General features: G+C 45.9%; 1 protein-coding gene across 1 annotated transcript; it reads right to left on the reverse strand.

Moving 5' to 3' along the window:
- Positions 1–550: 550 nt before the first annotated feature.
- FBLL1 (fibrillarin like 1) lies at positions 551–2,174 on the reverse strand. Its single transcript, XM_043464762.1, has one exon. It carries the CDS (start codon positions 2,040–2,042, stop codon positions 1,047–1,049), a length of 996 nt encoding a protein of 331 aa, XP_043320697.1. The 5' UTR covers positions 2,043–2,174; the 3' UTR covers positions 551–1,046.
- Positions 2,175–18,189: the final 16,015 nt, after the last annotated feature.

The raw sequence follows: 18,189 nt of genomic DNA on the forward strand, positions 1-18,189 counted from the left end.
CTTCAGAAGCTCTGTTGCCTCTTGTGTAAAAAGGTAATGGTAACAAAGCCATCTTGGGGCTGGCATTCTCACTACATGCTGTGTGCTCAGTCACTCAGTTATGGCCAACTCCTTGCCACCCCATGGACTGTAGTCTGCTATGCTCCTCTGTCTATGAAATCTTCCAGGCAAGAATACTGATGTGGGTTGCCATTCCCTTCTCCAGGGGATCCTCCCGACCCAGGGATTGAACCCAGGTCTCCTGCATTGGCAGGCAGATTCTTTACCACTGAGCCACCTAAGAAGCCCCATTACACATAACAGCAAATGCAAAAGGTCTTATTTGAAGAGGAAAGTTGTTGTTGTTGTTTAGTTGCTTAGTCATATCCGACTCTTTTGTACTCCTATGGACTGTAGCCTACCAGGCTCCTCTGTCCATGGGATTTCCCAAGCAAGAATACTGAACTGGACGGCCATTTCCTTCTCCAGGGGATATTCCAGAATCAGGGACTGAACCCACATCTCCTGCATTGGCAGGCGGATTCTTTAACAGTGAGCCACCAGGGAAGCCTGAAGAGAAAAGTATTGACTATTTATTATGATTAGAACTCTGGCTTGGAGTCAGACAGATGGTTAGTCCCAGTGCCAATACCCAGTGTCACTCCCTGGAGTCAGGCTTGGTCACATGATGTGGTCAGTGTGTAGGAAGTGCTCCCCCCAACTCTACCCCCCCCTTCCAAAGATAACTTTATAAGCTCATTTCCCCAGCCCTTGTGATGAGGAAGTACATGTGAAGAGGGGCCCTGAGCAGTCAGGATTTTGAGTGGGTGGAGTAGGCACAGTCCCCAAGCTGTTGTTCTTGATTGACCCCTTTCATCAGGTATCTTAGCTATTTTAGGGTTTGGGGGATTTGGAGATGTGGGGATAACTCAGTGTAGCCTCACTGATACACCTGGGTACTGTTTCTTTATGTCATTTAATAGAAAAACAGTGCACGAAGAAAATATACAGTAACACGGAGCACAGTACAGTCTTGGGCACATCTCAGGGACCGCCCGAGCTGGGCGCTACTTGCCACCGCTCTTAGGAAGGGGCCGATAGACCCCGACCACCACAGCGTGGTCCCTTTCGTAGGGCTCCAGAGTCAGCTGTTCTTGAGGCTTTAAATTCTCCTGCTGCAACTTCCTCACCTCAGAGGCGAACACCGCCTCGGCCGACGCGGTAGAGTCGATGCAATTGGCCTTGATGGAGATAAGAAAGTGGCCCCCGTTGCGCAGGAAGGTATGGGCGTTCAGAGCCACGATGCGGGACTGGTCCGGCTGCGCCACGTCGGCGAAGATCACGTCCACCATGCCGATGAGCATGCGGTACTTGAGCGGGTGCCGCGCATCTTCGAGGACCGGGATGATGTTGGTTCGCTTCTTGGCCACGTTGACGAGATCGCGGCCGGCGCGGTGGGAGAACTCGACCGCGTAGACCAGGCCGTCCGGGCCGATGATGTCGGAGACGTGGGACACAGTGGTCCCCGAGGCGGCACCCAGGTACAGCACTTTGGACTTGGGCTTGATGTGAATCTGGTCGACCCCGCCCAGGATGGCCGCGGCCAGCTTGGAGCGGAAGGGGTTCCACGTGCGGTATTCCAGCTTTTCACCACCCTCGGTCACCGTGACCCGCCGCTCGCCGTACACCGACTGGCCCGGTACCATGTTCAGCGTGACCAGCGCGTCCTCCGCCCCGCGGTAGATGAAGACGCCCTCGTGCCGGTGCGGCTCCACCGACACCGTCAAGACGCTCTTCCTGCGGCGGTTCTTGCTCTTGGCCACGCCGCGCAGCTGCCCGCCGCCTCCGCGGTCCCCCCGGCCGTCTCCTCCGCCGCCACCGCGCCCCCGGCCCCGGCCGCCACCGAAGCCGCGCGTCCGCGCCCCGAAGCCGCCCTTGCCTCCAGGGCCGCCGTCGCCTCCTGCTCCCTTGCCCGCTCCGCCTCCGCCCCCGCGCCCTCCGCCCCAGCCGCCACCTCCACGGCCGCCAGACCCACCACGACGCAAGCCCACCGTCGACTTCATGGTGCGCCTGGGGACCAGGGTGGGGGTGGGGGTGGCTGGTGGCGGTTGTCAGGGGTTACCGATGGCTTGGAGCAGTTGTCTGGGACGGCTGGTACCTGGGCGTGGTTGTCAGGGGTCACCTGTGGCAGAGAGAGGTTTTCAGCGGTCGCTGGAGGTCCCAGGCGGTGGTCCTGATGCCGGAGGAAGGTTAGCAGCAGCGATTGCCTGCTGGCTTAGCCGCGGCAGGCTGCAGGGGCGAGGTGGGCGCGGGCGGTGGGGACCAGCTCTGCCGCAGTGCCTGCATCCCTGGAGCCGCCCTTTGACGCAGCGATGGGCGTCATTGCATCACACTCGCTATGGCGACCCGGTAGCCCCGGAAGCCCCTTTTCCCAGCCCTCTCCCGCTGCCTGCTCCCTTGGAGGCATCCCTTTCGCACTTCCCGATCTCTGCTTTCTCAGGGACCCCTGGCGGTTCTCCAGGGGTGCAGGAAAGGGGAGAATCCCCTTGGCAGGAGAAGGGGAGACAAACATCGGTTTCTGTCCTTGCTCTGCCGCTAGCTTGCTGTGTGGGCTCAGAAAGCTTTATCTGACCTCTGAGCGTCTTATCTGAACTTGAGCTAGTGTCTTGACATACCTGGGTCTCATTATTCCATCTGTAAAGCAGAACCTACCTCAAAGGTTTGTTTTGAAGCACTGCAAACCCTTGCCTCAGCTATGGTATGTGTTAAGTGCTCTATATAAGCATTAGCATTTTCTTAAAATCTTTTTTAAAATTAACATTTATTTTATTTTTGGCCGCACTGAGTCTTCGTTGCTTTGCTGCTTTGTGAGGGTTTTCTCTAGTTGCGGTGAGCAGTGACTTCTCTTGTTGCTGAGTGCAGGCTCTGGACAGTATGGGGGCATCAGTAGTTACTGCAGACCCATTCTTAAGAGTGGGGCCTCAGTAGTTGTGGCACATGGGATAGCTGCTCCCAGGTATGTGGATTCTTCCCTGACCAGGGATTGAACCTGCATCCCCTGCACTGGCAGGTGGATTCCCATCCACTGTGTCACCATGGAAATCCAGCATTAGCATTTTAAAAAAGATTTTAAAAAAACTTTTGGCTGTACCATGCAGCTTGCAGGATCTCAGTTTCCTGATTAGGGATTGCATCCAGTCCAGTGCAGTGAAAGTGTGGAATCCTAACCACTAGATCACCAGAGAACTCCCTGTTTAGTTTCTCAGTGTACTGAGTTGGCCAAAAAGTTCATTTGGGTTTTTCAGTAACATGGAAAATCTGAATCAACTTTGTGGCCAACTTGTATTTCTTTCGGAGAAGGCAATGGCGACCCACTCCACTACTCTTGCCTGGAAAATCCCATGGGCGGAGGAGCCTGGTAGGCTGCAGTCCATGGGGTCACTAAGAGTTGGCCACGACTGAGCGACTTCACTTTCCCTTTTCACTTTCATGCATTGGAGAAGGAGATGGCAATCCACTCCACTGTTCTTGCTTGGAGAATCCCAGGGACGGGGGAGCCTGGTGGGCTGCTGTCTATGGGATCGCACAGAGTCGACCATGACTGAAGCGCGCAGTCGCAGCAGTATTCCTTTTGGTTGATTTTTAACTGAACTGTATTGCTGGTAGTGCTTTTGCCACCTAGAAGTGGCTCTGGCCCTCTTTTATGAGGTTGGTGGAAATGCTTCTTGGTACAGCTATCAAATCCTTAGACAACATACCTATACTTCCACTTAGTTATTCCACTTGGAAGTTTTTATCCTAGAGGGATGATTCCAGCAAGAAGTGATGGTAAGTAGAAGCAGGGGAGTGGGGGTGGTGATGGTAGTGTGATGATCATCATTGTCATGGAAGTGTTGGTGGAGGTGATGAAGCAGCCTAATCTAAGAGCTGTTTAGAAGATAGACTCCACAGGACTTGCTGCTGGAAAGGACATGGGAAGTCAAAAAGAGGACAGTTCCAAGCCAGGGATTGCCAAAGGAATAGTGGCTCCCCTGGTGTGATTAATAGGCTGCAAGCTACAGCCCTGGTTTCTCTTTATTTAGTTCCGCTCTTTTCCATCAGCTGTGCTAAATCCTAAAACCTGTTCTGAGAATATGGGACAAGAAAATATTGACTCTTCAGCATGAATGGGGACACATAGGCCAGAGTCCTAAATCCTGTAACACATTGTGTGGAATCACTTCAGTTGTGTCCGCCTCTTTTGCAACCCTATGGACTGTAGCCCTCCAGGCTCCTCTGCCCATGGTATTCCCAAGGCAACAGTGCTGGAGTGGGTTGCCATGCCCTCCACCAGGGGATCTTCCCGACCCAGGGATCAAACCTGCATCTTTAACGTCTCCTTCATTCGACAGCACCACCTGCGAAGCCCCTATAATACATCAACAAGAACCAAAATCTCATGTTTATAGTTGAATTTTAGTCTGTGTCTCGAAAATCTGCTCTTTAAATGTGCAGCATCTTCCTGAGCATAAAAAAAGAACCATTAGGCAGCACCACAGACGGCAAAGCAGGTGTCAATGCAGAGGCATACTCGTTCTATCAGAACCATGGACAGCAACACCAATGGGGCCAGTTAAGCTACTGGAGCTGGCTTCGGGCTCATCTAGGAGCCATGGGAGATGGCGTAGGTAGGTGGTGTAAGCAACCAGTGGACCTCTCTATGAGTGGGACTAAATGTTTGGTCCAGCTAGAGACAAAACGTACCTGAAAATTAAGGCAACTGTCAGGCAGGGTGCACACAGAAAAGCTTTCATTTCATCCTGGATCAGGAGTCTTCGTAATTCAAATTCATGGATAGCAACACCCACAGGTCTGGTTTTCTCTTCTGGTCAAAATGCCTCCTGAATGTGGGCTAGAAGTCTGTGTGCTGAAATGTGGACAAGGAGTCAGAGAGTGCAATGTATGGTTCCTGAGATGGATGGTTCACATAAAACACTCTCCTTAGAGGTTCCTACTCTTCTCACAAGGGGTGTTTGTCCAAATTGAATCTTCCTGCATCAGGGATCAAACCCATGTCCCCTACATGGGCAGGTAGAGTCTCAACCACTGGGCCACCATGGGAAGTCCAGAAAGGAGTCATTATTGAGTGGATTAGCACCGTGCATGATTAGAGCTGAATTGTTCTGATTACCCTCTGAAGAACTGTACAGTAGGTCATCTCAGAATTGTTCCAGCACAGGCTAGGAGGCTGGGGCAGTCATCCACCATTCTTCCTTCCCCCATTGTCAGGAGTTGTTTCTGAGGCATTAACTGTCTTATCCTTTGAGTTGCTCCTGTGCATGGTTCAGCAGATTCCCCTGATGCTTCAGACAGCCCTCAGGTGGGGAAGCCGGCATTCAGAGTGGGAAGCTGCAACCATACTGGAAGATGCTTACCACCCACAGCTGCAGGTGAGCTCCAAGGTGAGTCTAGGCGATATTAGGCATCAACAGTGCTTGCTTCAGTTGGCCACCGCATCTCAAATACAGCCAGAAGTTTGTTGTGCAAACAGAACTTGGAAGAAATACATGACTCATAAAGCTTATTACATCAGGAGATACTATAAATGTCATACTATAAATATACTGTCTGTAAAATAGGCATTCAAGTTAGCAACACGAAGCTCTCATCAATAAGCATTAATATTGTCCCCTCTGGCTCACAGTATGAAAAAGGTATGCAGTTACACCTGAATAGCTTATTCCTTTTATTCTCTTTTATTAATATTTGGGGGTGCTAAAGCCCAGTCTTCCACAATGAACCCTCTCCACTATGCCGCCAGGCTACTGAAGGAGATCAGAATCCAACACAAAGAGATCTGCCAAACTTGTAAATAGTTTAGATAATTCTGTTTGCCACTCCAGGTATAAGCCTTTGAGGGCACAACTTCTGACACGTTCTGACTTTGTCATATCACTTTCTGTTGTGTTGTCATTGATTCTCCTTTACCACAATACCAGCATCTCCTAGACGCCTGTTCACAGCCTCTGTTTTAAATGAACAGGGCACCTGCTATTCATTTCAGAACTGATTTTGTTGTTGTTCAGTCCATAAGTCATGTCCGACTCTTTGCAACCCCATGGACTGTAGCATGCCAGGTTTGCTCAAACTCATGTCCATTGATTCAGTGATTCTATCTAACCATCTCATCCTGTGCCACCCCCTTCACACCCTTCAATCTTTCCCAGCATCAGAGCCTTTTCCAATAAGTTGGCTCTTCACATCAGTTGGCTTTTCAGCTTTAGCATCAGTCCTTCCAGTGAATATTCAGGGTTGGTTTTCTTTTGGATTGACTGGTTTGATCTCCTTGCAGTCCAAGGAGCTCTCAAGAGTCTTCTTCAGCACCACAATTTGAAAGCATCAGTTCTTCGGTGCTCAGCCTTCTTCATGGTCCAACTCTCATATCCATACATGACTACTAGAAAAACCATAGCTTTGACTATGTGGACATTTGTTGGCAAAGTGCTTTGGTTTTTAATACACTGTCTAGGTTTATCATAGCTTTCCTTCCAAGGAGCAAGTGTCTTTTAATTTCATGGCTGCAGTTACCATCAGCAGTGATTTTGGAGCCCAAGAAAATAAAATCTGTCACTGATTTTACTTTTTCCCCCTATATTTGGCATGAAGTGATGGGACCAGATGCCATGATCTTATAGTTTGAATTTTAAGCCAGCCTTTTCACTTTCCTTTTTCAGCCTCATCAAGAGGCTCTTTAATTCCTCTTCACTTTCTTCCATTCGAGTGGTATCATCTGAATATCTGAGGCTGTTGATATTTGTCCTGGAAATCTTGATTCCAGCTTGTGATTCATCCATTCAGCATTTTGCATGATGTACTCTGCATGTAAGTTAGATAAGAAGAAAGAAAAGAAAGAAAAAGTCGCTCAGTCATGTCTGACTCTTTGCAACCCCATGGACTGTAGCCTACCAGGCTCCTCTGTCCATGGGATTTTTCAGGCAAGCGTACTGGAGTGAGATAAGCAAGTTAGATAAGCAAGGTGACAATATACAGCCTTATTCTCCTTTCCCAATTTTGAACAAGTAAGTTGTTCCACTCCATACTGGGGTGGTTTGCTATTCCCTCCCCCAGGGGATGACATTTTGTTAGAACTCTCCACTATGACCCATCCATCTTGGGTGGCCCTGCATGGATGGCATGGTTCATAGCTTCATTGAGTTACGCAAGCCCCTTTGCCATGACAAGGCTGTGATCCGTGAAGGGGTCGGAATTGATACTCTCAAGCAATTCATGCATTCCCACGTGAGTCCATTAAATGGAATCAACTGGGAGGAGTGGCTTGTGATTATAGTAAATTCTAAATCTAATGATTTGGGCTTCCCTGGTGGCTCAGTGGTAAATAATTCACTTGGTGATGCAGGAGACATGGGTTTGAGCCCTGGTCCGGGAAGATCCCACACACCCTAGAGCAGCTAAGCCCGTGTGCCACTAGAGCCCAGGAACCACAGCTACTGAGCCTGCCTGTCTCAACTGCTGAAGCCTGCAAGCCCCAGAGCCCATGCTCCACAACAAGAGAAGTCAGCACAACGAGAAGCCCATGCACAGCAACTAGAGAGTAGCCCCTCTCCCCACAACTAGAGAAAAACCCTCATAGCAACGAAGAGTCAGCACAGCCAAAACAAATCTAATGAGCAACAAGTTCATGAATTTAGAGTTGTTCTTGGGGAGAAATTACTTTAAGCTAGCCACGGAGTGTGCCATCTTCCTGGGATGCCTATTTTCCCAGGTTTTGTTGGTCCACCGTTCTCCCTAGATTTTATACCGGGACTTAAAGCAGTGATAGTTTCCCCAGATATCTTCCTACCCCTTCCCTTAGCTGCCCACCAGTTTCTTTACATTACTGATAACATGTTCAATAATCAGCTGTCGGTTCTAGCACCACTCTCCCTTAAGGTATGCAAGCCTAAGGTGGCTTTTTCAGGCTTTTCCCCACTGCCTCATTGCTGTTGATAGCTTCGGAGACATTACAAACCAAGTTTTCACATCTTGCTTCTGATCAGAGTCACCTTTCCCCAGGGTGATATTTGATGGCTCCCACAGAGATCTTTTCTGCCTCCTGGCTTTGATTCCTACCTTGCATTGCCTCTCTCTGTTGTTACAGGCTCTCTGTTGAGATGCTCTAGCCTGAGAGCACCCATCACCAGCAAGACTTTCAGCCCAGTGGGACATGTTCCACTTCTCCTGGGCATGACCCCGGAATGAAACCAAGGCAGGGTCTCATGACAAGCACTGGCATCATAAAGAGATTGAGAGGTCAAAAAAACAAAAAAGAGCTCTGCCACTCAAATTTCATTTGGGGCCACTAATAATATTAAACTGTGTCTCATTTCCACAGGTTCTTTAGTAGTGGGTCTTACCTGCTCCAGAAATTTATTTCCTTTTATTATGTAGTTTAATCTTTGGCTGCACTGGGTCCTCATTGCTGTGTGCAGGCTTTCTTTCACCGTGGTCTCCCTCGTGGTCCATGGGCTCCACAGCGCATGGTTTCACTAGTTGTGGTCCATGGGGTTAGTTGTTCAGAGGCTGTGGGATCTTCCCTAACCAGGGATTTAACCCATGTCCCCTGCATTAGCAGGTAGGTTCCTAACCACTGGGTCACCAAGGGAAGCCAGAAGTTTCTTAAAGGGATAAGTTGGCATTGTGATCCAAACACTTCTCTCTGATAGCCAAGAACAACTATAGTCACTTCAACTTTTGCTTACCATTGATGTATTATTCTGGCATGTATGCCCTCTAATGATATTCATAATTTTATCTTCAGTAGTAACATGGAGTACATCAGTCCTACCCATAGCCTTAACAAGATATATGAGGAACTTTGCTCTATTTCTCTCACACAACATTCCAAAGAATTGCCTAAGGACGACTAGTCATGACTGAGGTAAAACCAGCTGAAAGGTTGTGCAGCCCCATCCCCAATCTCATTGGTACTTAACTGTTCATGCCCAAAGAGGCTTTTAGAAGCCATGGTTGACTTCCAAGAATGACTCCAGGGATTTCCATCTCTACCCCCCAGAGACAGCTGCAGTTGTATGTGGTGGAGATGGACTGGGCTATGATGCAGTAACATATTACAACGCCCAAATCTCAGTGGATTAATACAACATTTCCTACTTTCCTGTGTTTCATGTCCATTGAAGACCTATGGAAGGTTTGTTCTACAAAGTCACTTGCGAGGCTCAGCACCAACGTCTTGTGGCTGTAACCTGAGAAACAAGAGGGTTCCCGTTGTTACCACACTACCATGAGGGAAGAAATGACATGGAGAGCTCACTTCCCTTTTCCTGTGTTGTGTCCCGGGGCTTCACACAGTCATTTCTTCTCACAGCCCGTTGGCCAGGACTAATCACATGCCCTGTCTAACTGGTGGGTGGGGTCTTTGGTGAATGGGAAACCTTTTGGCCACAGGTATCTACTGTAGAATGTCAGTCTGGCACACCTGAATCAATGTACCCACAAAACATCACAGACAAAATTTACTGTTCAGTGTGCATATATATAAATGTGTTCTTCAAGGCAAATGTAATACTTTTTACTAACACATGACTAAAACCCAAAGTAGTACTCAATTCCCAATCACATATCTAATATAACATGTTAAGTGAAAAAGAGAACTGTCTCTTGTTTTGGTATCCGGGCCTTGGAGAATGATTCAGTTCCTTTAGTTGGGATTCCACTGATGTTTGCTCACTACCTCACTGGGTGAAGAGCTTCATCTCTCACTCCATTCCCCCTACAGAATTAGTGACCGACACTCAAGAAATTCTCAAAAAGCTTTTTCAGTGTTATTCCAGAGAAGCAAGTTTTCTCACAGTTCTGGAGGCTGGAAGTTCAAGGTGAGGGTGCCTGTGTGTTCAATGGTCGGTTTCTGGTCGACCACCAGAAAGAGAGCTGTCTCTTTCTGGCTTGTAAATGACCACCTTCTCACCGTGTCCTTAGTTGGGAGGGAAAACAAGCTCTCTGGCATCTCTTTTTTCTTTTAGTTTATTTTTTTGAAGTGTAGTTGATTTACAATGTTGTGTTGATTTCTGCTAGACAGCAAAGTGATTCAGTTATATACGTTCTTTTTTGTATTCTTTCCTATTATGGTGTATCATTGGATATTAAATGTCGTTCCCTGTGTCATACAGTAGGAGCCTGTTGTTTATCCATCCTATATATAATAGTTTGCGTCTTCTGATCCCAAACTCCCAGTCCTTCCCTACCCCACCCCCACCCACCTTGGCAACCACAAGTGTGTTGCTCTGTCTGTGTGAGTGTTTCCGTTTTGTGGATAGGCTTGTTTGTGTCATACATTAGATTCCACAGATAAGTGATATCATATGGTATTTATCTTTCTCTTTCTGACTTATTTCACTTCGTGCGATAATCTCTAAGTCCATCTGTGTTGCTGTAAGTGGCATTATTTCATTCTTTTTTGCGGCTGAGTGGTATTCCATTACACACCTTTATCCATTCCTCTGTCAATAGACATTGAGTTTGCTTCCGTGTCTTGCTATCATGAACAGTGCTGCTGTGAACATACGGGTGCGTGTATCTTTTCCAATTATGCTGTTGTCTAGATACAGGCCCAGGAGTGAGATTGCTGGATTCTATGTCAACCAAGGGTTCCTTTAAAAAATTAATTTATTTGACTGGATCAGGTTTTAGTTGCAGCACAGGGTATCATTGCAGCACATGGACCCTCTAGTTGTGGCTCGGAAGCTTAGTTGCTCTGCTGCATGTGGGATCTTAGTTCCTTGAAAGTGAAAAGTGAAAGCTGCTCAGTTGCATCCAACTCTTTGTGACCCCTTGGACTATACAGTCCGTGGAATTCTCTAGGCCAGAATATTGGAGTGGGTAGCCATTCCCTTCTCCAGGGATTGAACCCAGGTCTCCCACACTGCAGGCAGAGTCTTTAACAGCTGAGCTACCAGGGAAGCCCAGGGATCAAATCCATGTCTCCTGCATTGCAAGGCGGACTCTCAACCACTGGACTACCAGGGAAGTCTCCCCAGAGGGTTCCTTTTTAATGGCTGAATAATATTCTTCTGTGTAATAACTTCTTTTTTTAATATATAATTTTATTTATTTATTTATTTTTGGCTATACTGGGTCTTTGTTGCTGCATGGATTTTCTCTAGAGAAAGTGTCCGACTCTTTGCAACCCCATTGACTGCAGCACTCCAGGCCTCCCTGTCCCTCACCATCTCCCAGAGTTTGCCCAAGTTCATGTCCATTTCATCAGCAATGCCATCCAACCATCTTATCCTCTGTCACGCTCTTCTCCTGCCTTCAGTCTTTCCCAGCATCAGGGTCTTTTTCAATGAGTCAGCTGTTTGTGTCAGGTGACCAAAGTATTGGACCTTCATCCTCAGCATCAGTCCTTCCAATGAATATTCAGGATTGATTTCCTTTAAGATTGACTGGTTTGACCTCCTTGCTGTTCAAGCAACTCTAAGGAGCCTGCTCCAGCACCACAGTTTGTAAGCCTCAATTCTTCAGCGCTCTGCCTTTTTTATGATCCAGCTCTCACAACCGTGTGTAACTGCTGGAGAGACCATAGCCTTGACTATATGGACCTTTGTCAGCAAAGTGGCTTTTTAACACACTGTCTAGGTTTGTCACAGTTTTCCTGCCAAGAAGTAATCGTCTTCTAATTTCAAGGCTGCAGTCACCATCTGCAGTGATTTTAGAGCCCATGAAAAGAAAATCTGTCACTGCTTCTACCTTTTCCCCTTCTATTTGCCATGAAGTAATGGGGCTGGATGCCATGATCTTAGGTTTTTTTTTTTAATATTTAGCTTTAAGCTGGCTTTTTCATCCTCCTCCTTCACCCTCATCAAGAGGTTCCTTAGTTCTTCTTCACTTTCTGCCATTAGAGAGATATCATCCACATGTCTGAGGTTGTCGATGTTTCTCCCGGCAATCTTGATTCCAGCTTGTAACTCATCCAGCCTGGTGTTTCGCGTGATGTGCTCTGTGTACAAGTTAAATAAACAGCCTTGCCATACTCCTTTCCCAGTCCTGAACCAGTCAGTTGTTCCATACAGGGTTCTAACTGTTGCTTTTTGACCTGCATATAGGTTTCTCAGGAGACAGGTAAGATGGTCTGGTATTCCTGTCTCTTTAAGAGTTTTCCACAGTTTGTTATGATCCACACAAAGTCTTTAGCATAGTTAATGAAACAGAGATAGATGTTTTTCTGGAATTCCCCTGCTCTCTTTGTTATCCAGTGAATGTTGACAATTTGATCTCTGGTGCCTTTGCCTCTTCTAAACCCAGCTTGGACATCTGGAAACTCTCAGTTCATGTAATGCTGAAGCCTAGCTTGAAGGATTTTGAGCATAACCTTATTAGCTTGGGAGATGAGTGCAGTTGTCTGGTGGTTTGAACATTCTTTAGTACTACCCTTCTTTGGAATTGGGATGAGGACTGACGTTTTCCAGTCCTGTGGCCACTTCTGGGTTTTCCAGATTTGCTGACATATTGAGTGCAGCACCTTGATAGTCATCTTTTACGATTTTAAATACCTCTGCTGGAATTCCATCACCTCCACTAGCTTTATTGACAGCAGTGCTTCCCAAGGCCCACTTGACTTCACACTCCAGAATGTCTGGCTCTGGGTGAGTGGCCACACCATCGTGGTTATCCAGGTCACTGAGATCTTTTTTGTACAGTTCTGTGTATTCTTTCCATCTCTTCTTGATCTCTTCTGCTTCTAATAGGTCTTTACTGTTTCTGTCCTTTTTTGTGCCCATCTTTGGATGAAATTTTCCTTTGATATTTCCAGTTTTCTTGAAGAGAAAGGAACACCAAACTAAATGCAGAGTTCCAGAGAATAGCAAGGAGAGACAAGAAGGCCTTCTTCAATGAACAATGCAATGCAATAGAGAAAAACTACAGAAAGGGAAAGACTAGACAGCTCTTAAAGTGACCGTTACCACCACCTAAATTGAATACATTTTTATCACCCTATAAAGAAAGTATATATCTGCTAAGCAGCCACTTCCCATTTTCCCTGTTTTTAGACCCTGGCAACCACTAATCTCCTTTCTGTCTCTGAATTTGCCTGTTCTGGACATTTACTATAAGTGTAATCATATAATTTGTGTCTGGCTTCTTTCATTTAGATAATTTTTTCAAGGTTTCTCCATCTTGTGGCATGTATCAGTATTTTATTCCCTTTTATGGCTAAATAATATTTCATTGTATAGATTACCACATTTTATTTATGTATTCATCAGTTGATAGACACTTGGGTGTTTCTACTTTTATCTATTATGAATGTTGAATAGTGCTGCAGTGGTATGAACACATATACAAGTTCTTGAGTGAACATGTTTTCAGGTCTCTTGAATATATACCTAGGAGCATTATTTTATGGTATTTCTGCGTTCAATTGTTTGAGGATAAGAAGGTTAGGTAGCATCACTGACTCAATGGACATGAATCTGAGCAGACTCTGGGAGACAGTAGAGGACAGAGGAGCCTGGCATGCTATGGTCCACAAGGTCGCAAAGAGTTGGACATGACTTAGTGATTGAACAAGAAGAGTCTAGTTATTCCAGCACCATTTATTGAAAAGATGTCTTTTCTCCATTGTGTGGTCTTAGTACGCTTGTTGAAAATCCATTAACCGTAGAATATGGGTTTATTTCTGGACTCAGTTCGAGTCCATTGATCTATGTCTATCCTTAATGCCAGTCCCATGTTGTTTTGTTTACTGTTAATTTGTAGTAAGTTTTGAAATTGGGAATTGTGAGTTCTCCAACTGTTCTTTTTCAAGGTTTTGTCTAATCAGGGTCTCTTTCAATTCCATATGAACTTTAGGATCAACTCGTCAGATTCTCCAAGGAGTTAGCTAGGATTCTACTGATCATGAATAGGTTGAATCTATAGATTGATTGGGGAAGTAATGCCATCTTAACAATAAGTCTTCCAAACCATGAATATGAAATGTTGTTCCATTTATTTAGATGTTCTAAAAATTTCTTTCCATGTTTTGTAGTTTAATTCAGCATACAGGTCTTACACTCCCTTGGCTAAATGTATTACTAATTATTTTATTCTTTTTGATGCCATTGTAAATGCATTTCTTAATTTTTGTATTGTTTGTTGTAAGCAATACACCAAAAAAATAGGAGTACAACTAATTTTTGTACTTTGACTTCATGTCCTGCAACCTTGTTGCTTTTACTAGCTCTATTAGTTGTCTTTGTCTATATGTGTATGTGTTCTTTAGGAAGTTTTTAAATATATAAAATCATGTAATCTGTGAAAAGAGAATTTTACCTCTTCCTTTCTAAATCTGAATGTCCTTCAGTTCCTTTTCTTGCCTAACTGCCCTGTGGCTAGAGTTTCAGACCAAAGCAGATTTCCCTGTCTTGTTCCTTATCTATTGATATACTCATGTGGAGTTTCCCCACACCCTCAATTGATTACTATGATGTATACTTTATTTTCAAATGTTGAACCATTCTTACACTCCTGGATAGTCTCATTTGCTCATGATAACTTTTCTAATTTTTCCTAGTTCCTCCTTATTGTTTCTAGTTCCTTTTTACAGTAATCTTCCAGAGAATAGCAAGGAGAGATCAGAAAGCCTTCTTAAGTGAACAATGCAAAGAAATACAGGGAAATAATAGAATGGGAAAGACTAGAGATCTTTTCAAGAAAATTGGAGATACCAAGGGAACATTTCATGCAAATTTCTCCCAATAGCCTTTCCTAATTCCTTCAGTATTTTCATTATCCCCCCCCCCTTTTTTTCCCCCCTTTTTGAACTCGGTGTCTGTTAAGCTTAAGAGGTCTGTTTCATTGTTTGTTGTTTCAGGGAAATTCTCCTGATCTTTTGTATTTGGGAAAGGTTCCTCTGCTTTTTCATCGTACTTGTATTTCTCTTGCTCTATGAGCTTAGGAAAAACAGTTTTATCTACTGTCGTCTTGGAGGTCTATGCTTATGTGGGAACACCCCTGTGTAGCCTGCGTAGGTTTAATATTTTGGGTGTGAGGGCTGTTTTGGTATGCATGGCTGCCACCTCTTAGTGTGGGCTGGCTGTTAATCCCCTTGATAGGAGGTGTGACTGGTGCTGTGGTGACCAGACCCGCCCTGGTGGTGGAGCGGGGCCTTCTCTTTGCCCTGTAGCTGTCACTACCCTGTTAGGGGCAGGGTCTGCTCTTTAGTTGTTGGGGGCAGACGTCCCCAGATAGGTTTCTGCGCTGTGGTGCGAGGTGGACGGGATAGAGCATTCCCACTGGGAGGGGACGGCTGAGTATTCCTGTGCTGGTGCTGTTCACCGGGGAGTGTGCCCTGCTGTGTCCCATGTCCCCCCAGAGTTCACGGTCCCTGGTACTGCCCGCTGCCCCCCCCCTCGGCCATGGGCGTGTCGGCAATCAGCCCTGGTGTCGCTCAAGTCTCTGAGTCCCCAGGACTGCAGAAGCCCCACCCCCGGACCTGACGTGGGAGCCCACAGCTTAGAGTCTGGCCTGGCCCAGCCCCCGGTGCAGGCACCCGCAGAGCCCGCAGCTTCGGGAGCACCCACTCTGCTCGGGTGTCCCTCAGGCCTCCGTGTTCAGCTGTGCTCTCCACCCCACCCTGCACGTGGGTAGCCCGCTGGCGTCTGCTCCGCGGTGGTGAGCCGGCCCTGCAAGCCTGCCCGGGCGGGGCACACTCTCCTGGAGCCCAAGGGCTGTGGATAAAAAGGCTGTAATGGGCCCCTTATCACTGGAGCTTCACTTCTGTGGTGGGCCGGGCTTCTACCCCTGGTTGCGGTCAGCTGTACCACACTCCAGCCCCTTCAGGATGTCTCCAAGCAGCCAACACCAGCCCTCTCCCCAGGTCTGTCCTCAACCCTGTTTTCCAGCCCGTGCCTTTACCAGCGGATGCGCATTAGGCTGGGGTCACAGGGCGGTGGCACGGGCCACCTCTGTCTGTTCTGCCTGCCTCAAACTACCACACCCTCCTGTGAGCCACTGAAGCTCCTTTTCTGTCCCAGCTCTCTCCCCACTGGTGAGGGGTCCTCCTAGGGTGTGGCAACTTCTCCTTTCTTCAGCTCCCTCCCAGGGGTGCTAGTCCTGTCTCACTTCCTCCCTCCTCCCACCCCCTTTCTTCCTACCCAGTTATGTGGAGATCTTTCTCATCCTTTCAGGTGTTTGAGGACTTCCATTGGTGTTCAGTAGGTGTTCTGTAGGAATCCATTTGTAAATGTATTCTTGATGTATTTGTGGGAGGAGAGTTCCATGTCCTACTACTCTGCCATCTTGACTGGAGCCCCTCGTTTGCTCATAATTCTTTAAAAATTGTTCAATTTGATTTCCAGTACTTTTGAGGTGTTCTTTTTCATTTGTATTCACAAGGGATAATGATCTGTGCTTCTCTTGCCATGTTTCTGGCTTTGGTATCAGGGTGCACGCATGTGTGCTAAGTCGCTTCAGTCGTGTCTGGCTTTGTGACCTTATGGACTGTAGCCCACCAGGCTCCTCTGTCCTTGAGGTTCTTCAGGCAAGTATACTGGAGTGGGTTGCTGTGCCCTCCTCCAGGGGATCTTTGTGACCCAGAGATTGAACCCAAGTCTCTTACATCTGACTGGCAGGCAGATTCTTTGCCACGAGTGCCACCTGGGAAGCCCTTGATGCTGAGTGGTATAAAGAACCTGCCTGCCAATGCAGGAGACACAGGTTTGACTCCTAGGTCAAGATTCCCTGGAGAAGGAAATGGCAAGTCACTCCAGAAGTTTGGCCTGGGAAATCCCATGGGGTCACAATCAGACACAACTGAATAAATAAACATCATGGTAATACTGGCCTTCTAGAATGAGTTAGGTAGTGATTCTTCTTTATTTTTTGGAAGAGTTTGAGAACTGATGTTAATTCTTTTTATCAGAGAAGTCACCTGATCCTGGAATTTTATTGGAATTTTTTTGGTATAATTGACTCAATCTCTTTGTTTTAGGTCTACTCAGATTTTCTATTTCTTCTTGTCAGCTTTGGTATTTTGTTTCCATATTTTTTACATTTCACCTAGGCTGTCTATATTTTTTTGGCATGCAACTAGACTATGTACAGTTATAATACATTTTATAATGTAAGGTTAGTAGTAATAGCTCCACTTTCATTTCTGATTTTAGTGATTTGAGCTTTTTCTTACCAGTCTAGCTATAAACGTTTGTCAATTTTGCTGATCTTTAGAACCAAATTTTCTTTTGATTCTATTGTTTCCCTATTCTCTATTTCATTCCTCTCCAGTCTGGTCTTTATTATTTCCTTCCTTCGGTCTTCAAAATGTTAACTAATTAGGAAAATGCAAATCACAACTGTGATACCACCTCACACCCAACAGGTACTATCAGAAAGTGTTGACAAAAATAGAAAAATGAGAACCCTTGTGCACTGCTGGTGGGAATGTAAAATGGTAGAGCTTCTGTGGGAAATGTGGCAGTTCCTAGAAAAAATAATTGTCATTTCTTGTTGCTTTCAAAGTTTTCAATTTGTCTCTCCACAGATTGTTTTAAAAAGGCTTTGTTTTTATCCTACTTGGAGTTTACTATACTTCTTCTATATGTACATTAAAATTTTTCATCAAATTTGAGAAATTTTTAGCCATTATCTCTTCAAATATTTTATGCATCTTCCTTCCTCTCACCTGGGACTCCTGTTATACATATGCTGGTACTGCTGATGGTGTCCTAAAGGTCATCTTAGTCTCTCTTCATTTTTTAAAAATTTCATTCTAAGCACTGATGTAATTCTTTCTCAGACTGTTTAATTTAAATTTGGCCTCTCTTCAAGTTTCTTTTTCTATCTGCTCAAATCTGCTGTTGGACCCCTCTAGCAAATCTTTAATTTCAGTTGTACTTTTCACCCCTAGAGCTTCTACTTGGCTTCTTCATAATTTGTCTTCTTATTGCTATTCTCTATTTGGTTAGATATTTATTCCCAAGGTATCCTTTATGCTGTGGATACAGGCTCTGTACAGACCAGTTTATAAATGGCAGCTATGGTCATAATTCATTAAGATCATATCCAAGGCTCCTCTGAGCGTGGAGACCCTTGGAAGCAGCATGGTGCAGTAACATTCGTATGTATATTAAGCATTTGTTTCTCCAGAATAAATGGCAGTGAAGGTTGTGTTCTTGGGGACTACATTAGGGCTCAATAAATGGATTCCTTATCTAATTAAAGTTAGTGAAAGTA

This window comes from Cervus canadensis, chromosome 4 (genome assembly GCF_019320065.1).
Source record: "Cervus canadensis isolate Bull #8, Minnesota chromosome 4, ASM1932006v1, whole genome shotgun sequence".
NCBI classification, from domain to species: Eukaryota; Metazoa; Chordata; class Mammalia; order Artiodactyla; family Cervidae; genus Cervus; species Cervus canadensis.